At 46.6% G+C, this 27,977-nt stretch overlaps 1 protein-coding gene and 1 long non-coding RNA gene across 13 annotated transcripts in view; one reads left to right on the top strand and one right to left on the bottom strand.

Moving 5' to 3' along the window:
* Nucleotides 1-3,344: 3,344 nt before the first annotated feature.
* Nucleotides 3,345-27,730, bottom strand: RCC1 (regulator of chromosome condensation 1). Of its 10 annotated transcripts, none has more exons than XM_077898875.1 (13): nt 27,575-27,650; nt 25,949-26,000; nt 20,409-20,539; nt 10,474-10,555; nt 9,832-9,879; nt 8,730-8,917; nt 8,371-8,550; nt 7,217-7,313; nt 6,979-7,101; nt 6,331-6,486; nt 5,955-6,074; nt 5,466-5,618; nt 3,345-4,500 (listed from the first exon to the last, which is right to left on the bottom strand). In XM_077898875.1, exons 3-13 carry the CDS (start codon nt 20,529-20,531, stop codon nt 4,325-4,327), a joined length of 1,446 nt encoding a protein of 481 aa, XP_077755001.1. In that variant the 5' UTR covers nt 20,532-20,539; nt 25,949-26,000; nt 27,575-27,650; the 3' UTR covers nt 3,345-4,324. The 10 variants fall into 10 exon arrangements, with proteins under 10 accessions (XP_077755001.1, XP_077754999.1, XP_077754998.1 ...); XM_077898873.1 differs by lacking the exon at nt 25,949-26,000 and adding an exon at nt 26,072-26,217 and having other exon boundaries at nt 27,575-27,642; XM_077898872.1 differs by lacking the exon at nt 25,949-26,000 and having other exon boundaries at nt 27,575-27,730.
* LOC144314575 (uncharacterized) overlaps nt 19,345-27,977 on the top strand; it is a 38,841-nt gene continuing 30,208 nt past the window's right edge. For all 3 annotated transcript variants that reach the window (XR_013380462.1, XR_013380461.1, XR_013380463.1), the window contains exon 1: nt 19,345-19,754. This is a non-coding gene — a long non-coding RNA (uncharacterized LOC144314575). The remainder of the gene's footprint in view (nt 19,755-27,977) is intronic.

Genomic DNA, 27,977 nt, shown 5'->3' on the forward strand with positions numbered 1-27,977 from the left:
CCCAGCCCTGCTCTAATTATTTTGGCAAGTTACTTAACCTGAGACTAATACGGATAATAGTAGTGCTCACCACATAGGGTGCTGTGAGGAGAAAATGAGAAGTTGGGAAAAGAACTTGGCCCAATGCCTAGTGTCCGGTAAATTCTCCAATATGGCATTTGGAGGCCTTCAAATTATAACTGAGGGCTGCTTATTCAGTAGTTTGCCAGCCCCTTTGCGGTGCTCTTTGCTTACTGCAAGTGGAAGACTTTTAAACATTTGCTTTTAATTTAGATTGTAAGCTTCATGAGACAGGGATTTGTGTGTTTTGTTTCTAATCAAATTTCTACAACAGTGTTGGTTGGGGATAATGGTAGACACTGAGAAAATGTTTGCTAATTTTATGAAATAAACAATAAACAGGGATCCCTGGTGGCTCAGCGGTTGAGCTCCTGCCTTCTGCCCCCGCGTGATCCTGGAGTCCTGGGATTGGGTCCCACATCTGGCTCCCTGCATGGGTCCTGCTTCTCCCTCTGCCTGTGTCTCTACCTCTCTCTCGGTCTCTCATGAATAAACAAAATCTTTTTTTAAAAAAGTAAACAGCAGTCCCTTACCCTATCACTATCCTCAATTCCCACTCCCTTCAGAAAATGTTTCCATGTCTTCCTAGAATCTGCACATTTTTTTTTAAAGATTTTATTTACTTATTCATGAGAGACAGAGAGAGCAAGGCAGAGACACAGGCAGAGGGAGAAGCAGGCTGGCTCCACTCAGGGAGCCCGACATGGGACTCGATCCCGAGTCTCCAGGATCACAGCGTGGGCTGAAGGCGGCGCTCAACCGCTGAGCCACCGGGGCTGCCCTATCTGCACATTTCTACATGATATACTTTCTCAATGGTAGTTTCAGATGTTTTAACAACTGTCCTTCATTCATACATATACACTTCTCCATCTTCTGATTATAATTTCTGGCAAAGCAGGACCACCTGGCTGGTTCCGTCAGTGGAGCATGCCACTCTAAATCTCGGCGTTGAGTTTAAGCCTCACGTTGGGCAAAAAAACAAATTTTGTCAAAGCAATATGGACATTTACAACTTTGTAAATATTTATAGCAGAGCCACATCTTATACAATGATTACATTTGTTTTGGGATAAACAATCCAGGTTGGAGGAGGATGGAGGAAAAGATAAAAGAGTACTTGATGCATTTCAACAAAAGGAAATTGATACTTAGGGACACCTGAGTGGCTCAGCAGTTGAGCGCCTCCCTTCAGACCAGGGCGTGATCCTTTAAGTCCAAGGATGGAGTCCCACACTGGGCTCCCTGCATGGAGCCTGCTTCTCTCATGAATAAATAAAATCTTAAAAAAAAAAAACAAAAAACTGACACTTAAGTCGGGCGCTAAATACTCAACACCAAAAAAATGTACAATTGTCATAAAGGCATAGGGAGTATTATAGAGTACCATGTGCCTGACACTGTTCTAATATATGTAAAGCACCTACAGAGAGCTTTAAAACGCTCACGTGCAATACAAGGAAAAGGAAGTTCTAGGCTCAGGTAGAGGCTGATGTAGATTCCAGCCTAGTTTGTGCATTGGTAGGTAGCTTCTTGAACTCAAGCAAGTCACAAATCTCAGGGACTGTTTCCTGAAGGACAAGTCTGACTTCAGAGGGCTGATACAGGATTAAAAGAGCTATTATTGCATGTAAAGTGTTCAGCACAATGCCTAGCACATTTTACATTCCAATGCAGAAAAGCTGTTAAGAACAAGGAATTTTCAACATGCTATACTGTCAAAAGGAAAAACTTCAATAAATCTAATCGAAATGGGCTTTTTTGGGGGGAATGAGGAAGAGCAGACACACAAGTGTTTCTTTACAAAGAAGATATTATAATCAAGAGACTTAAAAAAAAAAAAGAGAGACACTTTTAAGAAGTTAATTTCCCATCAGTATAGTGCCTGTATCAAAACTAAAACCTCAGAGGGAAAAAAAAAATCACAGAATACATTTGAAGTTCTTTTACATCATATTCATTTTTCCTTCCAAGTCACTGACATCCATGAAGAATCCTTCTGGTGATAATAAAAACTTCCTGTTATGTATGTAACAGACCTTCACTGTCTGTTACAGCATTGTCCCCTGTAACTTTCCGCAATTACAAAAATGCTCTATGTTTGCATAGCCCAGAGGCACTAGCCATACAGGACTACTGAGGACTTGAAATGTGGCTAGTGCAACCAAGGAAATTAATTTTAAATGTTTACAAATTTTAAGGGATTCAAATGTAAATAAACACATGTAACTACTGACCACCATTATTGACATGTCAGCTGTATGATTTGGTTGATCAAATGGCTGGGAAAATCTACATTAATACACGTTGTATGGGGCGCCTGGGTGGCTCAGTTGGTTAGACATCTGACTTGACTTCAGCTCAAGTCATGATCTCAAGGTTGTGGGATCAAGCCCTGTGTTAGGCTCTGTGCTCAGTGGGGAGTCTGCTTCAGATTCTCTCACTCTCTCTGCCCTTCCCCCACCCCCCTCTTTCTCTTTAAAATAAATAAATCAATCCTAAAAAAATGGATCTTTAAAAAGGGGCAGCCCAGGTGGTTCAGCAGTTTAACACTGCCTTTAGCCCAGGGCCTGATCCTGGAGACCTGGGATCGAGTCCCATTTCAGGCTCCCTGCATGGAGCCTGCTTCTCCCTCTGCCTGGGTCTCTGCCTCTCTCATGAATAAATAAATAATTTAAAATACACATTGTAAGCAGTCTTAAGAGTTATTATGAGGGACGCCTGGGTGGCTCAGCAGTTGAGTGTCTGCCTTTGGCTCAGGGCATGATCCTGCAGTCTCAGGATCGAGTCCCACATCAGGGTCCCTGCATGGAGCCTGCTTCTCCCTCTGCCTCTGTCTCTGTGTTTGTGAATAAATAAAATCTTAAAAAAAAAAGTTATTATGCAGTTAATCTTGTTTAATCAATTACATCAGCTGTTGAAAATGATATAACAGCAAGCTTAGTATAAGTATTTATAGATATGTACTGTATTCAAATCTTGGTTTGGGATTAGGATATGAAAAGATCCATTCCATGTCTCTTACATTATGCAGCATAATTTTTTTTAAAAAATCCAGTGAGTGATTCCTGAAACATAAATACCTAAGCAAAAATCAACTTTTTCTCTTTTTTGATTTGTATGAAACAGCCACATCAATAGCTGACTGGCACATACCATGACATTGCAACATCACTTAAGTCCTAGCTTTGACCAGGTGCATAGGTACGGTTTTATTCTGCTCTTCCCAACACAGCAGGTGCTCCCTTAAAAAAGCAGGGAGTATGTAAAAAACAAGTGGCCTGTTTTATAAAACTCTAAATTTATTCAAAGTGTTAAAAGATTTCACTCTCCCCTCCAAAATACTTTACATTTTTAAAAAATCAAAACAGTTTTCTATTTTCTCAGCCACTGTACAAGCTGCTGCTTCCCTTCCTGGGCACCAGCCTCTGGCCCTCTGACCCCCTTCCCCTCCCTCCCTTCACTTTCAATATTGCTATAAGTTTGTTTATAAAACTTTCCTTCCCCTTCCCTCCATGTCCTGCCCTGCAGATGTAGCTTCCTTTCCAGACTTCAGGCCCTTGGCTGCAGGTAAGGCAGGTTGGATGGGCAGGATACTCAGGCAATACCTGAAGGGCAGAATGCTTTGTGCTTCTGGGATAAAGGCTGATTGGCTTTTTTCTTGATCAAGTGGAGGATCATTTTTTCTTCCCCATGAACATCTGTTGAGGGCCACATATTTGGCTTGGGGTTGCCCATGGCTGGGCAGCCCTGCCCCATCTCAGGTTTCCCCCAGGCATAGGTCCATGACAGCTGGGTCTGACCACCATACCATTTATATGCCTGTGGATTGTGAAGGACAGAGTGGCACATGGCTACAGTAGGGCCTGAAGATCCCCAACTTTTCAGAACGTGGGCACCAAATCCCGAGGGGAGGAATTTTTGGTTTTTGGCAGGCAAAACCAGGGTCAGCCAGGACCATGGGAGGTAGGGATGAGGGAGAAAGGTCTAACCACAGAGCTCTGGGGTGAGCAATGTTCCGGCTGCCGAAACCCCCTCCCCTCTTCCATTCCCTCCCACCTCCCCTTCATCCTATAGGTTGCAGGATGATTCAGGAAAGGAGGATGGAAAAGAGGAAAAGGATTCTGTTCTGCTGATAGGAAAAAGGCAGGAGATGACAGAGCACTCGGGGCTGGGGGAGGCTTGCTGGAATCTGTAGTTTTCATAGCTTCTCAGTTCCAGGAGAGAGGGTGGGGGGCCGGGAGCCAGGCCCGCAGAGGCTTCATCAGCTCTGTTCCTTGTCCTTGACTAGTAAGACTGTGTGCTGGCCCCCACTGGACACAGATAAGACCACACGGTTCTCCAGCTGTTTGCCTGTCATCTCCACTGGGCTCCAGGCATCGTCTTCCTGCCCTGTGCCCAGCTGATAGTTGGTGCCCATGCCCCAGGCAAACACACGACCTGCAAGGGAGAGAAATGGGGGCAGCTGTCTCTAGGATCCCTAGCCCCACCTTCCTATATCATGAGAAGCCTGGAACATGAGGGTAAATTCTGGCTTTGGCCTGTAGTAGCCGAGCAATGTCCCTGCCTCTGGGAGTTCAGGGGAGCTGGGAGCCAAGGAGAGGATGGATTAAAAAAACAGCTTTGTCAACCAGAGACCACAGTCCTTACATATTGCCAAAGACTTCTCCCTTCCCCTATGCATGACATTCAAGGCCCTACATGACTGGCCACTCTCCAAACCCTTACACTAACCTTCCATTCCAAGGACCTCTGAGACCTTTGAGACTGCTCTAGACATTTCTGTGCCTGGGATGAGCTCCATTGCTTATCATAAAGGATTGAGCCTTTAAGGTGTAGTACAAGCTCTACTTCCTCAGGAACTATTCCCACATAATCCCAGGTCAAGCGCTTCCATCAGCTCCAGGCTTCTCAAGGTGTCCATGGCTATCCCACTCACCCACTCAGGCTTTGGTGACCACCTAGTTCACACCCTCCTCTCCTGTACCTGCCAGAACCCTGGTATCTAAGCCTTCTTTCTCCTAATAAAAGTCTAAGTACAACTCCCTTGGAAGGTGGCAATACTAGGCTATAAATCAAGGGGTCACCTTGGTGGAAAATGTAAAGATAAGCCTGAGTTAGGAGTCTGGAGACCTGGATTTAAGGCCTATTGGCTGTCTGGGCCTCAGTGATATGTCTCTCTTTATTATTTTTCTATGCTACAAAACAAATCACCCTCATTAAAATAATCTGTTCACTCATTTTACGTTCATCAAAGCCAGAGCTTCTGACAGTCGAGAGAAAAGCAACGTGCTCTCTGCACCTCAGCTCTATTTGATGATGGACCTCAGAGCCTGATGAGCTCTGGGGGTAAGAACCATGACCCTCAAAACTAAACCACACCAAGTGCAGGTAGCCTCACTTACCATCCTTGGTCACAGCATACCCCACGGAGGCCCCACAAGCCACTGAGGAGACAGCAGGGAGCCTGGAGATGAGGGTGGGTATGCTCTTCTCCTCAGCACCCTCCCCAAGGCCCAGCCGCCCATACTCAGCCCGGCCGAGGCTGTACGCTTTTCCTGTGGGAGGGGGGGAGAGATGAAAAGTAGCAGAAGGTACACTCCAGGTAGACCAGGTTAGGGTTAAGTTCCCGTATCCAAGGGAACTTAACCGCCCCACAACCAGGGCGGTGAGAAGCAGGTCTGCAGCATCTCTCCTGGTTTTGGGGGAGGCCTGGGAGAACCTCCTTAGGACCCCACTGAACTCATGCTTGGAAAAGTGCCAGGACTCTGGGGGATGGGGGTGGCCCTCAAGGACCCACATCTGGCCCAACCAATGGAGCAGATCCAGGTTCCAAGGACCATGGTCTCAGGAGTCTGGCCAGGAACACTCCACCCCTGACCCAGAGGTCCCACCTTCTGAATCCATGCAGACTGTATGATGCTGGCCACCAGAGAAGCCCACCCAGGACTTGGTAGAGTTCTTGAAGGATGTCAAGTTTTGGGGTACAAAGCAAGATTCTGTCCCTGGGGTTCCTGGGAGGAAAAGGCCAAGATAGAGCGGTCAGGGGTGAAGCTGTCCAAGGAGGGGTCCTTCTTCATCCCCTCACACAGTGATGCTGCTTCCCTCACACAAACACCAAGGTACGCATAGTCTCAATTTACAGATGACAAAACTACAGCTCTGAGGGGTTAGCTCACCCCATCAAGGATGCATGACGAATGAGTGGAGAAGCCAGGATTGGAACCCAAGTCACTCTGGGCTATGCCAGGTGTAGGGCTTGGGACTCACCAAGCTGATGATAGTTGGAGAGGCCAAAACCATATACATGGCCCTCACAGGAGATGGCAAAGGTGAAGTAGGCACCACAGAAGGCATCTTGGAATCTGACATGACCCCGGCTTCCTCTGGATTTCAGCATCACACACTTGGGGACCAGGAGTCGTTCTATAGGCAGAGAGGAGGCGAGAGTCAGTGGCAGACACATACAGCTTCTCTCTCTGCCCTGCGTGTTTTTTCCCAAAACTATAGCCCTTGCAGGGAAGCTACACAGGGATTCTTTTCCCTTTTCCCTATTAAAAAGAGGAAACTGAAGCCAAGAGAGTACAAGTGCCTCGCTCAGAATCCCAAAGCCGTAAGAGGTAACATTTACACAGAACTTACCATGTGCCAAACATTCTATGTTAACCTATTTCAGTTCACCACAACCCAATGAAGTAGGTTTAGAGATGAGGAAATATGTCCAGGGTCCCAAAGCCAATAGGTAGTAGAACCAGGATTCAAATCCAGGGTGGTCTGGCTTAGAGTCAGAGTTCTCATCTATCTCCATAGGCCTATCTGATGCAAGCCTAAACACACATAGAGACTCCCTCCTGCATCTGACCTTCACCAAGGGGTGGCTTGCCAAGTTGCCTGGCCAAAGGGACCTGAGCCACCTACCAAGGCCCTGACGGCCACCACGGTTGGCAAATAATTCAGGCACACGGCCCAGCTGGCCCTGCTCCCCGCAGCCCAAAGTGTAGAGGTCACCATCAACTGTCAGCATCACCAAGTGGTCATTTCCTAAGGGGGAGAGGAAGGCAGAGGATACAAGGCTTGTCTGTAAGGCCCAAGACAAGCCCAGCCCCCAGAACAAGTTTCTCCAATTCCTGCCTAGAGTGAGTACCCCCAGACTCACCTGAGGCCACCTTCACTACAGGCATAGTCAGCTGCACTTGCACAGGCACCATGCTCTTCTTCATGGGCTCCAAGAGTCCAATCACACCATTATTGTCCTAGAAAGCAGGACACAGCACTTACCAGCCAGTCCTGGCTGCCCCAAACCAGCCAGATCCAGGCTTGCAGGCAACCACAGAGCTGTCTGGTGAAGGGCATTGGTGCCAGATGGGGATAAAGAAGTGGGCAGGAGCCAGGACAAACAGTGAAATACTTAATGAATGAAATCATATGTGGCTTGTCATTTGCATTAAAATAAGAAAGGAATAGGGTAGTGGATGGGAGTAGAGAGGAAACAAGCTTGGCAAAGTTGATGACTGTGAAATGAGGAGATGGATGTTCAATGTATTTTTCTGATTACTTTTATGTGTTTGAAATTCTCCATAAAAAACTTTAAAAATAGCCCTGATGAGGAAACACTTTTGTTTTTGACGTTTCAAAATAAACTAAATACCGAAGTATCACAATTTTAATGTTGACTCTACTGTTTTTATTTTTACTTTTTCTACTGTTTATTTATTTATTTATTTATTTATTTATTTTATTTATTTATTTATTTATTTATGATAGTCACACAGAGAGAGAGAGGCAGAGACACAGGCAGAGGAAGAAGCAGGCTCCATGCACCGGGAGCCCGACGTGGGATTCGATCCCGGGTCTCCAGGATCGCGCCCTGGGCCAAAGGCAGGCGCTAAACCGCTGCGCCACCCAGGGATCCCTTTTTCTACTGTTTAAATTACACTCCCTTCCCTCAGAAATTCTGAGATGTGACAATCCTTCCCATGGACCCCCAAACCCCTGACAGATGTAGAAGAGGGCCTGGGAGGGCAGAGGTTGAAGGCAGGGAGATGGGTGAGAAAGCAGGCTGGCTTCCTGGGTAAGCCTCAGCCCAAAGGCATCCTTGACCCACTCCTTTTCAAGATACACACTTCCTGATACAGATTCAAGGAAACAGCCAATGGTGTAGACGGCTGAAGAGAAGAGACCCGGTCTGAGCCCAAGCTCTGCCTCTGGGCCATGATTTCTCTACCATTAAGTACAACAAGGAAGTGGAAATGGATTATCACTGGGGTCTCACTAGTCAACCTCCATGCAGTCTTCCAGACTTGGTCTTACCCGGAAGGAGCCCCAGAGGAAAACTCGACCATCCTCAGTGAGAGCTGCTGTGTGACTGTCTCCTGCTGACACCTGTACCACTTTCTCTTGCAGTTCCACTTTCCCGGGGACCATCTCTGAGCCCTCCACTGATGTGTCCCGTCCCAGGGCTCCTTCATCGTTGCAGCCGAAGGAGTAGACCTGTGCCCAAGATGCCCCCATTAGTGGAAGGTCTGGCTTCAGTCCATTCTTGTTTAGGCAACTCCCTGCGCAGCTAACCAGCTCCATCTCCACAGAATAATGTGTGTGGCTCAAAGCTCCTTCCCCAAGCCCCCCAATCCTGGGCCCGGTCCAATCCTGTGCCACCCACCCCAACATACCTGGCCACTTTTGCTTAGACACACAGTATGCATGCCCCCAGCCTCAGCTTGCACGATGTCCTCCGGAATGGGCACCAGGGCTGGTTTCTTCCTCTCCATCACATTCTCGCCCAGCCCCAGCTGGCCCACGTCGCCCTGGCCCAGTGTCAGCACGATGCCTGGTTCTGTGCTGTGGGACCTATGGGAGACTGAGGGATGAAGAAGATGGCTCCTGAGTGTGCACGATGACAGGAGGGAGGAGAGGGTCACTGCATGGGCTCTGGAACCACACAGACCTGGGTTCAAGCCCCTGCTCTGCCACAGACCAGTCATAGGATCTTTCTAAGAAGCCTGTCTCCTCATCTATAAAATATGAATAACAAAAATAACTCTGTCACAAAGTTTTTGTGAAAACTAAAAGCTGAGCACGTTATTAATGTGAGGGAAAAGATGGAAACATGAAGACACTCAATACTGTGATAGAAATCTTGGTGGGGACGGAAGAGAATAGTGAGGATGCATATAGCTTTCCTGAATGGCTGGCTCTAAGTTCTCAGGAGTCACGGTGCCAACAGTGAGGACTCAGGTAACGTCTACCCTTTACTGACTGCTAACTCTATGAATGTTAAATTGCTTCCTAGTCCCTTAAATTATGCTACAAACCTTCCATATTTAGGCTCCTGTTTTACAGGAAAGCAAACAGACTCAGAGAGGTTAAGTAACCTTCCCAAGGTCACGGAAATTTGCACTGAAGCCAAAGGGAACCTACGTGGGTCAGAGCACTGTCCCTAGCCTCCATCCTCCGGCTGAGACTTAACGCCTAGACATATTCCCCAACCCTTCCGCTCCTATCTGGGAGCAGCCAAGCAGCTGAACAGGGAGGGGCAGGAGCAGGGGCAGAAAACCAGCAGATGAGGAAATGTACAAGCCAACCAGGGGACTGCACCGGGCCATCTGCTGGCCAACGGCGGTCGCCGCGGGCCCGGACAGCCAATGGCGTCCAGCTCCTCCCCCGGGGGGCGTGGCCACGGCTGCCAGGGCCGCGACGGCTGCGCAGAGGGTGCCCTGGGCAGGGAGCCACATGGTCGGGTTGTCTGGTCAGGAGGGCTCAGCCTCTGGGCACCTGGAACACGACGGGAGGCAACGGCCCTCACTGCCTGGTTACGACGGTCTGCAAAAGACAGACACTGTCTGAGTGTGGGTTCACACTCTCCCCTCCCAGATTGGGGGTGGATCTCTCTCCTCCCCATCTCCCTCCACAGTCCCAGGAAGGGGGGAAACACAGCTACCTCCCTCAAATGTTAGCAAGATATTATCTCTTTCCTCTTAACAGCCCAGTGAGGTTGGTGCTGTTCTTGCCTCTATTTTATGAATGGGGAAATTCAAGCTCATTGAAGTTAAGTCACTTGCCCATAGCTACAGGGCTAGAAAGTGGCAGAGCCTGGACTTGAACCCATTTCTGGAAGTCAATGGTCCTAGCCCTAGAGCATTACTGCCTAGAGCAAAGTCCTAGCTAGGGTCTTGTTTTGGGGGCTGGTTGGTTGTTGTTGTTTTTGCCAGTACCGCTGTGTAGACAAGTCTCTGCTCCTTCATGATTTCCAGAGGGTGGGATTCAGTAAGCTACAAGAGACCCTCCATCTGGGTGGAGTTTCTGGGCTTCCAGGCTCCTCAGCCTCAGATGTCGAGAAGGAAGGAGCCCAATCCTAGATTCTGGGGGCTCCAAGAGGCCCTCTCCATTCGGAAATAAAGGCCAATACCAACTTACCCTTCACCTTCTTGCTTTTGGGGAGAGCATCTTCTGGGGGTGACCTTCTCTTAGCTATACGTTTTGGTGGCATCTTCCTTTCCTGAAAAACCGAGGCAAATATTCCATTTCAGAAATGGCAATCATTTTCCTGCCCTAACTAGGCAACATTTGCCAAAACCCCAAAAAAGATAAGAGGAATTCCAGCAATTCTACTTAGAATTTATCCGAGAAAGCAGCCACTTAACTGACAGAGCCACCAGGTGCCCCAGACATATTTTTTTCTTTGTACCTTTCTATATTATCTAAAGTATCTGACAAATAACTTTACATATATTTCTAAGTTATTTATTATTTATTTTAGGTTTATTTATATATTTTTGTAATCTCTACACACATGGGACTGAGATCATGAGTTGCATGTTCTTCTGACTGAGCCAGCCAGGCACCCTATTTTTTATTTTATTATAAAAAATAAAAATCTTAAAAAATAATAATAATAAAATAAAAATAAAAATCTTGAAGAACAGTATTAAGTAAAGTACCTTTCATAGTACCCCCCCCCCAACCCTGAAATAACCACTAGTAACTTTGGTAAAGACTACTGTTATCAGATCAAAAAAAAAAAGTTATTTTCATTACATTAAACCAAACCAGACCATTTATGCCTTCTGATCCAAAAGTGCCACTCCTGGGAGGAACCTGGCTTTCCTAAACAATCTAGTAAGAAAGAAACACTGTATATACTCACCAGGTGTTAAATAAGGAAGGGGGGAATGACTGATGGGCGAAAGAAAGGTTCTTGGACCTAGCACCATCCAGGATAGCTGAGAGCTTCAGCCTCAAACCCTTCTCTTATTTGGCGGCTGCTGCCCCACAATGGTCTCCCTGTCTTCCTCAAGGCTGCTGAGAACAGAGACATTCTCCCCAGCTCTCTCAATTCCAATCCAGCCCAAATTGTGTCCAAAGCCTTCTTCCTCCACATACCCAGCCCTGGAAATAAATCTTTATAAAGCCCTAGTCTTTAAGATTATAAAAAGCAGGGATCCCTGGGTGGCCCAGCGGTTTAGCGCCTGCCTTTGGCCCAGGGCGCGATCCTGGAGACCCAGGATCGAATCCCACGTTGGGCTCCCAGTGCATGGAGCCTGCTTCTCCCTCTGCCTGTGTCTCTGCCTCTCTCTCTCTTTTTTTTTTTTTTTTTTAATTTTTTTTATTTTAATTTTAATTTTTTTTTTAATTTTTTTTTTTATGATAGTCACACACACAGAGAGAGAGAGAGAGGCAGAGACACAGGCAGAGGGAGAAGCAGGCTCCATGCACTGGGAGCCCAATATGGGATTCGATCCCAGGTCTCCAGGATCCCGCCCTGGGCCAAAGGCAGGCACTAAACCACTGCGCCACCCAGGGATCCCTCTCTCTCTCTCTCTCACTGTGTGCCTATCATAAATAAAATAAAATAAAAATTAAAAAAAAATAAGATTATAAAAAGCAGTCATATTGTCTAAGCCTAGTGTTCCCAAAATCTGGACGGTAAACCCTCTGGAATGGACAGCAGGGGCCAGGGCACTTTAGAGCTATCCTGATAATAGAAGGGGTATAGCCTATGCCAGTGAAGAGTCTCAGGACCAGAATCAGTGCTCAGCTACTTTCTAGATGCTTGACCTTGGGAAAAAACTTAATCTCTTCATGATTCAGTTTCTTCCTCAGTAAAATGGATAATTTTACCTACATCTTTGTTATGTGGGATTAAATGAGCTAATACTATAAACGTAATAAGTTAATATTGGCATTATAACATGTAGAGCCTGCCCCACATAATGCTTGAACAGTTCTAATCTAATGCAACCCACCTCTCTTCCATTTTGTAGCTAAGAGATGAGACTCTACCCAAGATAATAAATGGAATAGGAACTCCAAGAGCCCTTCTCAGGCTCACCTGTGGGCCTAACCATCTCTTTCTCCACCAGGTCCTAGAGCATCAGCCTCTCCAGCTCCCCTCTGCATGAGGGCCAATGGCCTCTGAATTTCTGAGCACATTTCTGCTAACTATCCTTAGGGAGAATAAAGGATTGAAGATAAGAAAGTAGCCAGAGGTTTAGAATCCTCCTAGCCTATGTAGCCTAAGTTTCTACAGGTTGTGACTGCCCAGTTCTGACTCTGATAAAGTGGCATTTCTGAATGTCAGCCAACTGTTTATTCTCTAGGGGTGACTCCTCCTTTCCAACCCGCCTCTTTGAGACCCCCTCTTACCATGCTAAAATGCACATCCTCTGGCATTAGAGGGAACCGGATTTACCTGCCAGAGCTGTGGCTTGTTCACCCTGGCTTTTGTGACCATGGTTGGCCAGCAGCCTTGACCTCTCTGAGCTCTATCCTCTTTATTTATTTATTTATAAGAGTATTTATTTATTTGAGAGAGAGTGAGAGCCAGAGAACAGGGGGAGTGGGAGAGGGATTTATTCCACAAATATGTGAGTGGCTATTACCGGTGCTTTGGCTTTGGGCCAGGTATAGCAAGGAAAAAGGAGATTAATCCTCTCCCTGTTCTCATGGAGTTTACATTGTAGCAGGAAAGAAACATTAGGGGTGGTGCTGAGTGAAAAATAAGCAAGGTGACATAAGAGATAACCTGGAGGTGAACAACAATGTGAGTGTACTTCACAACACTGAGCTATATGCTTAAAGATGGTTAAAATGGGAAAAAATGGTTAAAATGGTAAATTTTATGCATACTTTACGAAAGAAGAGAAAGAAAGAGAGAAAAAGAAAGAAAGAAAAGAAAAGAACTTGGGTTAGGGGAAGAGAGTGGTCAGAAGGTGCCATTTAAGCTAAGACTTGAAATATGAAAAAACCAGCAGGGCAAGAGCAGGACAAAAGTAGCCTAGTAAATGGTGTGGCAAGTTTGGAAACCTGGAGAGGCCAGTGTGGCTGCAGCTGGAGAAGAAAAGGTCAGCTGGCACAAGGTGAGCAGGGGCTGGGTCATGCAAGGCCTTCTAGGGAAAACAGAACAACTTTAAGAAAGTCTTTATCGGATTTACATTCTTAAATGGTTGTTCTGGCTACTGTAAAGAAACTGGAATGGACTGGCAGAGGAGGCTATTGCAGGCATCCAAGTGAGAGATGATGTTGACTTGATCTGGTCGGTCTGTCTGAGGTAACAGAGAAAAAGGAGACAAAACAGATCAACCTAGAAGACAGATTTGAGGGATCCCTGGGTGGCGCAGCGGCTTGGCGCCTGCATTTGGCCCAGGGCGGAGACCTGGGATCGAATCCCACGTCGGGCTCCCGGTGCATGGAGCCTGCTTCTCTCTCTCTCTCTGTGACTATCATTCATAAATAAATAAATAAATAAATAAATAAATAAATAGATAGAAGACAGATTTGATTCACGAATTAGATGTGTAGTAGAGTGAGGGAGAGGGAGGGATCCAGAATGACTTTCTTCATCCTAAAAAAATCCAAGGGATCCCAGGGAGGCCTACCTAGGTTCCCCCTAAGCGCTTGGCCAAACACAAGGACTCTGAGGCGTTGGCTTAAATGACTTGGAGAATGGAATGGGGCGCCTGGCTGGCTCAGCTGGTGGAGTATGTGACTCTTGATCTCAGGGCTGTGAGTTCGAGCCCTACACTGGGTACAGAAATTACTTAAAAATAAAATCTTTTTTAAAAAAAATGACTAAAAGGATGGCAGAGTTCTATATAGTGAGCTGGGACAAGTGGGAGAGGAGACTGGAGAGCCCCATTTTACCAGGTGTTTTCATTAAGTCTGAAGTTGCTGGGAGCCAACAAAAAGGGATGTTAAGCATGCAGAGCTGAGTGGGTTAAGGGGTGTAGGATAGAACAGGTATCCCTTATTTCAGGTAGACAGCTTGTATTTTTGGCCAAGCTGGCAGCCAGTTCACCGTGTCCAAAGCCCTGTCCTACCAAAGGCAAATCTCCTGTCGGCTCATTAGAATGACCTGTAGAGGTCAGCTGTGCCAGGGAGGGAGAGCATATAGTAGCATGGAAAAGCACTCACAACAAGAAGTTAAGTGAACATAGGGAAGAGGGGCACCTGGGTGGCTCTGTGGTTGAGCACCTGCCTTTGGCTCAGGGTGTGATTCTGGGGTCCTGGGATCGAGTCCCACATCAGGCTCCCCAGAGGGAGCCTGCTTCTCTCTCTGCCTATGTCTCTGCCCCTCTCTGTGTGTCTCTCATGAAAAAATAAATAAAATCTTAAAACACTCACACAAACACACACACACACACACACACACACACAGAGAGAAAAGAATTATATCAGCATACTGGTGCTGATGCTAGGCTGACCTGTAGGCAAGGCCTGGAGGAGAGACAGAAAAATAAATACGAAGTGGTTGGTATCACGGGGCACTAACAAAAACGTGTTACTGTGGGTTGGAACCCAGTGAACATCTCCTTAGTCACCTGTGTTTTGGCTAATATCGTGGAGCATCTCACTGCAAGCTAGGCACATTTATCCTACTTTACAGATGAGGAAGCTGAGGCTCAGAAAGGTAAAGTATCTCATTCAGGACTAGAAAAGGAAGTGAAGGTCTCCACCAAGTTGGTCACACTCCACAAAGCTAGTGCCCTTGCCAAATTCTTCCCCGAGCTCCCCATTCTCTCACCTGCCTGGGACCTGTCTCTTATATCCTCTCCCCAGGAAAAGGCAGCCACTTGGCTCTGGTCTTTCTGATCCCCACCCCATGTCATTCCATAAGTCATTCAAGATCTTTCTAAAAGTTGAACCTGAAACAAGCAGCTTCCTTGCTCAGATTCCCCAATGGCTCCCTTTGCCTGGAAGATAAAGCCCATATTTCTTAGCCTGGTGCAAAAGGCCTCCAGAGTCTGGTAATGACTTAACTTTTGGCCTCATCCCTTCTCTGTCAAATCCTCCTTTCCCTTCCCACAGAATTTTGGACTGCTTACTGTTCTCTCCATACTGTTTGCATCTCTATCTCTTCCCATCCCTTATCCTACTGAAGAATGTCTACTCAGTCCCAAAGTCACCTCCACTGGTAAATCTTGATCCCTCCTCTCATCCTAAACTAACCATTCTTTCCCAGAGAAACTGGGACAGAGTTTTGGATCTTGACTACTCTAATTTACATGTTTGTCCACCATACCAACCTAATCCTTAAAATATGAGCCATTCTGGTGGCACTGGCCATGCCTAACTTCTCTATGCCAACAACCTCTTACTTCTCACAACAAGTTGAAGGACTATAACTCTTAATCCAATTGATGGGCCTGAGGCTCACAGAAGTAAATTTATCTGCCCAAGTTCATACAGCCATAAGAGAGTCAGGAACAGAACCCAGGTATATCTGATTGACTTAAAAACCGGCCAAAGGCAGGCCATGATCCAGACAGAGGTGAAGGCAGCCCAGGCAGGCCTTCCCAATCCTCCATGAGCTTGGCCAAACATGATACTTGAGGGCAGAGGCCAACGAAGTGGATGAGGATAGTGAGACCAGAGAGGAGACACTGGGTCTGAGCGAGTGGGTCAGGTGGGTGTGGGAGCCACTGAAAGATGTGAGGAAGGCCAGACCTGAGTTCTCTATGAGCCTCAGAATATTTGCCTCTCAGATGAAGGCCTCTGGATACTGCAGAATGCTGTTGTGGGCAATCCTGGAGGTAGGGCAGGAGATGAGGGCACCTTCTAAAAGGTGGAGCCCCTGGGGGCACCTGGCTGGCTCACTCAAAAGAGCATGCAACTCCTGATCTCAGGGTAGTGAGTTTGAGCCCCATCATGGATGTAGAGATTATTATTATTTTTTAAAGATTTTTAAAATTTATTCATTCATGAGAGACATAGAGAGAGAGAGAGGCAACGACACAGGTAGAGGGAGAAGCAGGCTCCATGCAGGGAGCCCAATGTGGGACTCAATCCCAGGACTCTAGGACCACGCCCTGGGCCAAAGGCAGGTGCTAAACTGCTGAGCCACCCAGGGACCCCCCAAGATGTAGAGATTATTAAAGAAGTGAATAAATAAGCTTAAAATAAATAAGTAAAAATTATAAAAGGTGGAGCCCTGCACCTATTACCCATCTGCAAATCCTCTATTGCACAAATCAGTCCTTTGTACAGTCTCCTTTTTTTTTTTTAAAGATTTATTTATTTATTTATTTATTTATTCATGAAAGAGAGAGAGAGAGAGGCAGAGACATAGGCAGAGGGAGAAGCAGGCTCCATGCAGGGAGCCTGACGTGGGACTCGATCCCGGGACTCCAGGATCGCGCCCTGAGCCAAAGGCAGGCGCTAAACCGCTGAGCCACCCAGGGATCCCCCAGTCTCTTTCTCTAACTGCTCTGGGTGTGTTTTCTTAACCACACACTAAGTGTCTGGGCTAGGAATAAGTAGCAATCTTTGGTCCACCCCTTACCCCTAACAGACAAACACTGCTTCCATCCTCAGCAGCATACAGTCTGGGAGAAGAGTGAGACACAGTCACAAATAAGTAAAAGATATAGAGTGAACTTCCATGAATATCCAACTATAATGCCCTCTGAGTAAGTGTGTTCACCCTAGTTTTAAAGATAAGAAAGTCGAGGGCAGCCCCGGTGGCGCAGCGGTTTAGCGCCGCCTGCAGCCCGGGGTGTGATCCTGGAGACCCAGGATCGAATCCCATATCTGGCTCCTTGCATGGAACCTGCTTCTCCCTCTGCCTGTGCCTCTACCTCTCTCTCTGTGTCTCTCATGAATAAATAAATAAAATCTTTAAAAAAAAAAAAAAAAAAAAAAGATAAGAGAGTCGAGAGGCTCAGGAAAGTGTCCCAGGCCACAAAGGTGGGATGAGATCCCAGGTCTCCTGACCACTCCTGACCAGGGTCTGAGCATCTATCTCCCTTCCTTCCCTCCCCTCTTCTGGGGAGAGTGAATGAAGGCACACCAGACTAGACAGTCTACCAGGGGCCTGGTGCTCCTGTTGTGACCTCCTATGACCTCTCCACAGCCTCTTTTCTGCAAAAAAAGACAGCCCTCTCTCTCTGACCACAGCAGCTGTCCTGGCCACCACCCCACCGCGCCTACATGAGGAGGGCAGACACTTGCCCGACAGTCTCAGAGGCTTAAGAATCTCTTTGTGAGAAAGGTCCCCAGGAGGAAAGGGAGGAGACAGTCTCATGTGTCAACAAACACTTGCTGAGCTCCAATGTGCCAGGCACAGAGCTGGTATCCTTCACTCCTGGAGTTCCTCACCAGAGGAGCCCCCTAGTACACAGAGCTATGCCTGGGGGAAAGGGGCTTGAGCTTCCACCAGATGTTAGAACCACTGCTTTATGAAAAATACAGGATATTAATAATTCTCATCACATGCATCTTAGCTTCATTTTACAGATAAGGAAACTAACACCCAGGGAGATTGGGTGGGTGGCCCCGGAGCACCCAACTAGTAAGCTGCAAAGCCCAACAGTATTCCTGCTCTTGGGATGTCTTTGTAACCAGAGCAGATGATGGCATCCCTGGGTGGCGCAGCGGTTTGGCGCCTGCCTTTGGCCCAGGGCACGATCCTGGAGACCCGGGATCGAGTCCCACGTCGGGCTCCCGGTGCATGGAGCCTGCTTCTCCCTCTGCCTGTGTCTCTGCCTCTCTCTCTCTCTGTGACTATCATAAATAAATAAATAAATAAATAAAACTTAAAAAAAAAAAAAAAAAAACAAGAGCAGATGAACTGAATTCATCTTTCTAGACTCCATTCTGACGCCCTGCTTGGGTGACACCTGCTCCCCTGCAGTGTTCCTTGGTCTTGCACTCCAGACCTTTCAAGACTTGCCGTACTGTCCCGTTACTCTTTGTGCGCCAGACTTAAATATCTGTGGAATTCGGGATCCCAACAACTCACCTATACCTTCATGCCTTTGCATGCTCCTGCCTGGACTGCACTAACCCCTTCCCCGCAGTCAGCTGCATAACCCTACTACGTTGTCCTTTCACCTGGAAAGCCACCCTGACCCTCCTGGGCAGGCCTGGGAGACCGCCCCCCCCCCCAAGAGCCCCCGTACCACTCCGTACACTCAACTTCCGCTAGGGCACAGAAGTCCCACTTGGTCGGAGCACCTCAATTACTAGCAGGTGAACGAATGACTTGCCGGCAGCAGCGCCCCTGGCTCCAGGGACATACTCGGTGACACACGGGACCGTAACGGAGGCCCCCGGATGGGTGTCCCCGTGGGGGCCGGGGGCTGTGTAAGGGCCACGCGGGGCCCTTCTCACCATTGTTCCCCAGCCCCGGCCACTCAGCACGGAGCAGCCAGCCAGTAAATAATCGGCTGACAGACGAGGGGATGCGAGCCTCCCAGCACACGTCTCCAAGGGCCAGCAGTCCTCGTCCCGGCGCCTGGTGACCCCCGCAGAAGCCCTGCGTCCCTCAGGCACACGCTCTCTCCGGGCAGGATCGCTCCCCTGCTCTGCCAAACGCATCCTACAGACGAACGCTGGACCAAATCCCTTTCCCGCTCCGGAAGGGCAGCCCCTGCGGGGGCGGCGGGTCCCGGGCCGCGAGGCGCGCGGGTCTGCGCCCCAGGGTCACCGCGGCCGCGCGCTCCCGGCCCGCCGCGCTCGGGCCGTTTGAATCTCCCGCCCGCGCGGCCGCCGCGGGCCGGGCGAGAGGCGCGGCGGCTGGGGGGCCGCGCGGGCCTCGCCGGAGCCGGGCGGGGCCGGGCGGACGCCAGGGCGCCCCGAGGGGCCGGGGACCCGCGCGCCCGCCCCCGCGCCTTCCTGCCGCCCGGCTTCACGTGGGGCCGGCGCCGCCGACACGAGCGCGCGGGCAGCAGCCCCGGCCCGCCTGGGCTCCGGCTGCGGCCGCCCCGCGCGCCGCCCCCCGCCCCGACCCCCCGCCCGCGACCGGCGCGACCCACCTCGCTGCAGGTCCGCCACAAGCAACTCCTCCGCTCGCCGGCCCCGCCGCCAACTGCCCCAGAGCATGCGCTCTGCGGGCCTCCGGCCCCGACCCCGGGCCAGAAAGGAAAACAAAGAGCCCGGCGGCCCCTGGCGGCCGCCCCGGGAAGTGCAAGTGGCGCGCTCGGGCTGGAGCGCTCTGGACCCGGCTCGCTCCGCCCACGCCCCGGGATTGTGCGTGTGTATTTCCGAGGCTCCAAGTCCCGACCCGGGGACTGACGACCCGAGACAACTTGAAGCCAGGGTCTGCTTGGGAAGATCTGGTGGGGCAGGGGCCGCACGGAGGAGAAAGGTCTTCCCTGCTCTCCAAAGGGTCCCCGTCAGAGAAAGATGAGAAATCAGACTGTCAACCACCACGGAGGGGCATCTGGCTCAGCGTGGGGCTTAAAGGAAGGCTTTTCAAGGTAAGTCTAAGCGGGCAGGGCAGCTAGGACACGTATCCTTTGCGATGACAGGGAACCGATGAAAACCTGGGGTGGTTGCGGGAAATTGCCAAGGTATGCCCTGGGCAGGGGGTGCCCGGGGAGTGAGCGCAGAACGATGGAGGAGGAGGAGAGTCATCACGATGCAGGGCCTCGTGTGTCTAAGGACTACACCCTCTGTTCCCAGGCAGTGGGGAACTAGGGAAGGGATCCGAGCAAAGGAGTGACCTGAGCAGAGTTTTGTTTTAGAGCAAAATGGAGAATGGAACTGGGGAAAGGGGAGACCAAGAGTGAGGGGAGCAAGAGAAGTGTGGGAGATTAGCTAAAAAAGAAGATGAGGGTGTGGATTGGGGTTGGGTGCTCTCTTGTTAACAGTCTTTCCCCAGGATGGATACAAACAGTTCAGGATGTCAGGTGTTCCCTGAGGTGACCTCCTCTGGCCTTTTGACTGTGTCTGGGGATTTCTGAGGTCAGGGCAGGGACCCCTGCAGAAGGGTATTTTCTCCATTTCATGTTGATTCTGACTCTGAAAGTCATTCAATCATACCTGAACTTTTGATGAATATTTACCAACTGAATTTCTTCTACTATGCAGAGCCCACCCCAAAGTACTCCCCCATCTTCAGGGTCTCTTACCTCTCCAAGTTTACTTCTGCCTCCATCATGGACTCCTCTTTTGGATGATATGCTGTGAAACTTCTCCAAATTTAAGCCTGGATCTTTGATCTCTCTGCTGTCTTCTTCCAAGATCTTACTCATTCACATGGCTTAATGTAATTATAAGAATGATTATCACCAATTTTGTAGAATCTTTTACTTTGTTAACTACAGAAACACATCCACTCATGTCCATGAGCTCATTTGTTCCTTACAAAACCTCATGATTGTTGGAAAATGAGACAAATGAGGTTCATAGAGCTGAGGGAAGTTCTGTAGGGTCAACCAGAACTCTTGTTCTTTTAAATGAGAGGACAGTCCAAATGGCCTGATTCTGACCTCCACCCTAAGTTTCAGCCCCATATCTCTTCCCAGAAGACCCAACACCAAAAATAAATCATGTTTTTATTTTCTCCCCTCCCAGCTTCGTCCTTACAGCCAAGATTAAGGTTCTCTGAGAAGTAAAGATTTAATCCTTAACTTCTTTTCTGGTTCTTCCTCCTTCTCTCCTCTTCATGTTTCTGTTTCTGCCCCTCTGGTCTAAAGCACCACCCTCCTGGCTTCTGCTTCTGGCTCTCATCCCTTCCCCTCCATTTTGTTCCACCTAGATCTCCCCACATTAGTCTCCCTAACTCATGGCTGTGAGAACATGCCCTGCTTAGAAATCTTGGAAGACTAATCTCTAAAGACGGTATTTCTTCACTGCTCTGCTTGGAGCACCAGGTGGCAAATGTCCTATTCTCCCCTTAGCCTCTGCAGTGTACTCTGAAGGTGCCCATATTCATCCTACCTTCTCGCCTTATGTGGGCTGTTTTCCCTAACAAATGCCTTTCTTCCTGCCTTGCTGAGGTCTTGATGAATCTTTTTTTTTTTTTTAAGATTTTATTTATTTATTCATGAGAGACACACACACAGAGAGGCAGACAGAGGTAGAGGTAAAAGCAGGCTTCATGCAGGGAGCCCGATGCAGCATTCCGGGACTGTGGGATCATAGCCCAAGCCGAAGGCAGACACTCAACCGCTCAGGCATCCGAAGTTCTTGATAAATCTTAAGGCTCAATTCAGTTCCCATCTCCATGAAGCCTTCCTTGGCTTCACTTTATCTTTTCCTGTTCTGAACCCAAATACTAATTTTAATTTTTTCACATTCTATCATTATTTTATTTATTGAGCACAAACCATAATAGGAATAATTAATTGAATCTGGCCTAGGAGTGTCTCAAATGATAGAAGTGAAAGACATTGAAAGTTATTATAGCTGTATTCCATATGCATAGAAGTTAAGAAGAAACATAGAAGTTAAAAAGACCCAAAGTGAATTTCTTGGCAGTATCTAAGATTGCAAATATACTGGATGCTATTAACAATAGATTCGATATTGTAAAAGCAATGATTAGTAAACTTGAGGGCATAGCATAGAATCTATCCAAAATGAAACACAGAGAAAGAATTTTTAAAAATTGAAAATACTATCAGTGAGCTATTGAATAACTTTAAGTGGCCAAATATACAGGAAAGCAAGGAGGAGCTGGGGACAGAGAACATATGAAGAAATAACAGCTTAAAAATTTGCAAACTACAAACCTAGAGATCTGTGATAGGTAATTTTATATGTCTACTTGGCTAGGCTGTGGTGGCCAGCTGTTTGGTCAAATGCCAGTCTAGAAGTTGCTGTGATGGTATTTTTCAGATATGATAACCTTTAAATCAGTAGACTTTGAGGAAACAGATTACCTCCTGTAATGTGAGTGGGCTTCATCCAATCAGTTGAAGGCCTTAAGGGAAGGCATTCTACCAAGACTGCATGTAGGCTCAAGACTGCAGCACCAACTCTTGTGGGAATTTCTAGCCTGCCAAAGTGCCCTACAGATTTCAGACTTGCCAGCCCCCGCAAATACATGTGCCAGTTCTTTAAAATAAATCTCTATCTATCTACACACATACCTCCTGTTGGTTCTGTTTCTCTAGAGAACCTTGACCCACACAAAATCCAAGAAGCTCAAGTAACTCCAAGCACAAGAAACAACATACATCAAAATCAAATTGCTTAAAACCAATGATAGAAAATCTTAAAAGCAGTCAGAAAAAAGACATGTTATATACAAAGAAACCAAGGATACAGTGCAACATGTTAGGTACAGAGGAACAAAGACAAGGATACAATGCAAACAAGATGACAATGGAGCAACATCTTTAAAGTACTCCAGCAAAATTATATCTAATAAGGTAAACCCATCAAAAACATCCTCAAAAATGAAGGTGAAAAGAAGTTATTTTAATATGTACAAAAGCTGAAAGAATTCATCATCAGGGGATCCCTGGGTGGCTCAGAAGTTGAGCACCTACCTTCCGCCCAGGGTGTGATCCTGGGGTCCCGGGATCGAGTCCCACATTGGGCTCCCTGCATGGAGCCTGCTTCTCCCTCTACCTATGTCTCTGCCTCTCTCTCCGTGTCTCTCATGAATAAATAAATAAAATCTTAAAAAAAAAGAATTAATCACCAGTAGAATCATTGTAAAAGAAATGTTAAGGGAAGACCTTTGGGCAGAAGGAAAATGATACCAGACGAGAATCTAGATCTACACAGAGGAATGAAGAGCACTAGAAAGTACCTTATTTCACCTTCATTTTTTCTTTTTTTTTTCTTTTTTTTTATTTACGATAGTCACACAGAGAGAGAGAGAGAGAGAGAGAGGCAGAGACACAGGCAGAGAGAGAAGCAGGCTCCATGCACCGGGAGCCCGACGTGGGATTCGATCCTGGGTCTCCAGGATCGCGCCCTGAGCCAAAGGCAGGCGCCAAACCGCTGCTCCACCCAGGGATCCCTATTTTTTTCTTTCTTAAAACTGTAAGAAGGATAATTACCTCTTTTTTTTTTTTTGAGAATTACCTCTTTAAACAAAAAAAAAAAAATGGGTTTTATAATATATGTAAAAGTGATACATGTGACAACAATACTAAGACTATGAAGTGATAAACATATGGTTCTTATACTATCCTAAGTGAAGTGATATAGTATCAATTAACATGGACTCTGATAAGTTGAAGATGTATACCATAAGCCCTAAAGCAACCACAAAAATAACAAAGTTATAGCTAGTAAGCTAACAAAGAAGGTAATATAGAATCAGAAAAAGATACTAATCTTTTTGGGGGGAGCAGTGGGAGAGGGAGAGAAAATCTTAAACAGGCTCCACACCTGATGCAGGGCTCAATGCAGGGTTCAATCTTGCAACCCTGAGATCTTGACCTGAGCTCAAATCAAGAGTCGGACACTTAACCAACTGAGCCACCCAAATGCCCAATACGCGTTTTTTAAAAATATATTTATTTGGTTATTTATTTATTTGAAAGAGAGTGCACAGAACTATGGTGGGGTAGGGGCAAAGGGAAAGGAAGGGAGAGAGAGAATCCCAGGCAAGACTCCCTGCTAAGCAAGGAGCCTAATGCAGGGCTCAATCCCACAACTCTGAGATCACGACTTGAGCTAAAATCAAGAGCCAGACACTGACTGAGCCATTCAGGTGCCCCTGATACTCATTTTTTAAAAGGTAGAATAACAAGACAAAAGAAACAAAGAACAGATGAGACAAATAGAAAACGTAGATCAAGATGATAAGACTCAAACCTAAGTACATTAATCATATAAAATAAGGATCTAAACACTCCAGTTAAAAGGCAGAGTTTATCATAATAAATTTTAAAAGACCCAATTATACACGACTTACAAGAAATATAGTTTAAATATAAATACACAAATAGGTTAAGAGCAAAAGGATAGAAAAGACATTCTGATAACACTAGTCAAGAGAAAAAACGCTGGAGCAGCTATAGTAGTAACAAAGTAGATTTCAGGGCAAAGAATATTATTGAAATAAAGGAAGGAATTTCATAAATGATAAAGGAGTCAACTAATCAAAATATACAAGCCTGAACTGATATGCAACTACTAACAGAGTTTCACAATACGTGAACCAAAAACTGGAAGAACTTCTTGAAGAAATAGACAAATCCACAATTATGGCTGGAGATTTTGATAACCCACTCTTGATAATTGATGGAGTAAGCAGGCAGAAAACCAGCAAAGATATAGTAGGCTTAAAGAACACTCTCAACCAACCAGCTTGACTGATTACATTTATAGAATGTTTCACCTGTCTTCACAGCAAAATATATATTCTTCTCAAGTGCCCAGGATACATTTACCAGGAAAGTCCATGTTGTAGGTCACAGAACAAGTCTTGTAAATTTAAAAGGATTCAAGTCGTATGAAGTATGTTCTTAGACTACACTGACATTAAAGTAGAAACCAAAAAAAAAAAAAAAAGAAAGTAGAAACCAATAACAAAGATCTTTGGAAAACTCCCAAGTATTTAAAGACAAATGCACTTTTAAATTGCCCATAGGTAAAAGAAATCAAAAGGGAATTTGAAAGTATTTTGAGCTGAATTAAAATGAAAACACAACATATGAGAAGTTGTGGGATACTGTTAAAGCAATTATTAGGGAAAACTGATAGCACTAAATGCCTATTAAAAAAAAAAGAAAGCTCTCATATCAATGATCTCAACTTCTACCTTAGGAAATGGGGGGTGGGAAACATTATATGGTCTCATTCATTTGGGGAATATAAATAATAGTGAAAGGGAATAGAGGGGAAGGGAGAAGAAATGGGTAGGAAATATCAGAAAGGGAGACAGAACATGGAAGACTCCTAACTCTGGGAAACGAACTAGGGGTGGTGGAAGGGGAGGAGGGCGGGGGGTGGGGGTGACTGGGTGGGGTGGGGGTGACTAGGTGGTGGGCATTGAGGGGGCACTTGACGGGATGAGCACTGAATGTTATTCTGTATGTTGGCAAATTGAACACCAATAAAAAATAATATTATTTAAAAAAAAGAAATGGGGGTGGGGAGAGGAAAAAAAGAAATGACTGGAAGAGGGGTGTCTGCGTGGCTCAGTCGGTTAAGGGTCCAACTCTTGATTTCAGCTCAGGTTGTGATCTCAGGGTTATGAGATTGAGCCCGGAGTGTTGCTCTGTGCTGAGTAGGGAGTCTGCTTCAGAGTCCCTCCCTCTGCCCCTACCCCTCCCCACTCATGTGCTCTCTCTCAAATAAATAAATGTTAAGAAAATAAAAAAAAAGAAATGAGGCAGAGTAAACTCCACTTAATCAGAAGAAAACGAGATAGAAGCAGAATCAGTGAAATAGAACATAGAAAAAAAGTTTGCCATGTGCCAGGCACATACAGGTACTGAGCTTATATATATGGTCCCATTCCTTGAGGCCAAGGAAGGGCTCTCACTCTTTCAGGAAACTATGCATTTCTACTTTATTTTCCAGTGTCTAATAAAACTGAGTGCATGGGTTTGTAATTCATTACAACTGAAACTGAGATTTTATGGTGAAGTGGTTATTATATTAGCTTAATAAAAAAAAAGTGGTTTAAACCAGGTAGAAATAGTATTTTTTGAGGCATGACATAGGTTGAAAATAGGTTCTGTAAGTGCCTGCCACTTACTGGCTGTAGGACTTGGCCAAGTTCCTCATATCCTCCAACTGGTTTTCCTTATCTGCAAAATGGGCATAAAGAGTACCTACTTTACAGAGGTACATGGAGTATCAGGTTAAATAATGTACATACGTCACCATGCTGTCTTGTTCAAAGCTAATTCGGTTTTGGGAGTTAGGTCCGAATCCTGGTTCTGCTCCTTACTAGTTAGGTGGTCTTGGGGAAGTTACTAATCCCTTAACTTCTCCTGGAATGATAGGGTTCGTCCTGAGATAAACCTGGTTCTGGAATAGATATGTGATGGTAGACTTTATTCATTCAACAGAATTTATTGGACACTGTATCCTAGGTTGTTTGCTTCAAAAGCAATATTTAACAAACTCATTGTGCCTTTATACATTTTAAACTTTTACAATTAACTCATTTAATGCTCATTAAAACCCCAAGGTAGGTACTTTTGCCATCCACATTCTATGGATGAAAAAAAATCAAGGCAGAAGTCACGTGACCTGCCGAAGGTCACGTGGACAGCAAGTGGTGGTATTAGAATTCAAACGCAGGCAGTCTTCAGACTCCTAGGTTTTGCAACTGATAGGGCTGCCTACATGCAGAAAAAGGCCTGAAGACACCTGGGCGGCTCAGCCTTTGGCTCAGACCTGGGATTGGGTCCCACATTGGGCTCCTTTTGGGGAGCCTGCTTCTCTCTCTGCCTTTGTCTCTGCCTCTCAATCTTAAAAAAAAAAAAAAAGAGCCTGTTTGGAAAAAGCCTAGACAGGTAGGTTGCAAACAGGTCTGGCACAAAGGGTGGGGCCTAGAATACCTGCTAACAGTGTTGCTTCAGCTACACTTTGGACATGGAAAGAAAAATGCACTTATGTCCTGCCCAGCAAGTTACTCAGCCTTACCTTGTTAATTTGTACCAAAAACTAAAACCCCTGCCTGGTTAGAAGGGGGGAAAAAAACCTCTTCAGACATTTGACTGAGCACTTCCCCTCCATAGGCTGCATATGTGGTAGAGGAAAAGATGAGAATTGGACACAGGGTCGGCCTGGGGTATAGAGGATCCCTCCCAGGAAACCTGCACGAGATGATTTGCTCAGAGGCTTTACTTCTTAGCTGTGGGCTTGGGCAATCAGCCGGTTAGACTAGCACCTACATTCATCGTATGTGCCAAACTTAGAATGGTGCCTGACACAGGTTAAGTACTGCAAGTGTACTTGTTTGGACAGATCACCTTAGTCATACTCTTTAAAAAAAAATAAACCCAACAAGCTCTCCCAGGTTCTTCATACTACCTTGTTCTATCCAGAGTGAAATTGTCTGGCCAGGCATTCCAGCAGTCTGGGCTAGGGTCCATTACTCAATCTACTTGAATGCCTGGGTGGCTCAGTTGAGCCCCTGCCTTTGGCCCAGCAAATGATCCCAGAGTCCTGGGATCAAGTCCCACATTAGGCCCTGCGGGAAGCCTACTTCTCTGCCTGTCTCTCACCAAAAAAAAAAAGAAAAAGCAAAAACAAAAACCCAATAGCCCATTTGCCTTTTTCCTGACCCTGAAGGTTTGAACTGGTCACATGGCTGTTAGAAGCCCCCTCCCCACCATATGTTCTTTTAGCCCACTCTGGATCTAGACTCTACCTTCTAGATGGTTCCCTCCTAGACCCCATCCTTCAGGACCTCCACTGCCCTGTAACACTGGCAGCCAGCACAAGCCTCACAAGATTTCCATTGTGACTCAGCTTCACATCACAGGCAGGATGACAATTTTCTCAAGCTTAAATTCCACTGGAAACACTGGCAGTAGATTTTAACTAGCTTAGGGATTTCAGCATTTTTACCCAATTTATTTTCTTAGGGCAACTTGCCTGCACTCTACGAGAAACTGCTAAGGCTTGGTCTAACTCAGATCTTACTCATGTTCAGTGGTCAACTGCAGGTTAATCTTTCAAGAAAGGTCCTGTCCTCTAGGGATCCCTGGGTGGCTCAGCAGTTTAGTGCCTGCTTTTGGCCCAGGGCATGATCTGGAGTCCTGGGATTGAGT

This window comes from Canis aureus, chromosome 5, assembly GCF_053574225.1.
Source record: "Canis aureus isolate CA01 chromosome 5, VMU_Caureus_v.1.0, whole genome shotgun sequence".
Lineage (NCBI taxonomy): Eukaryota > Metazoa > Chordata > Mammalia > Carnivora > Canidae > Canis > Canis aureus.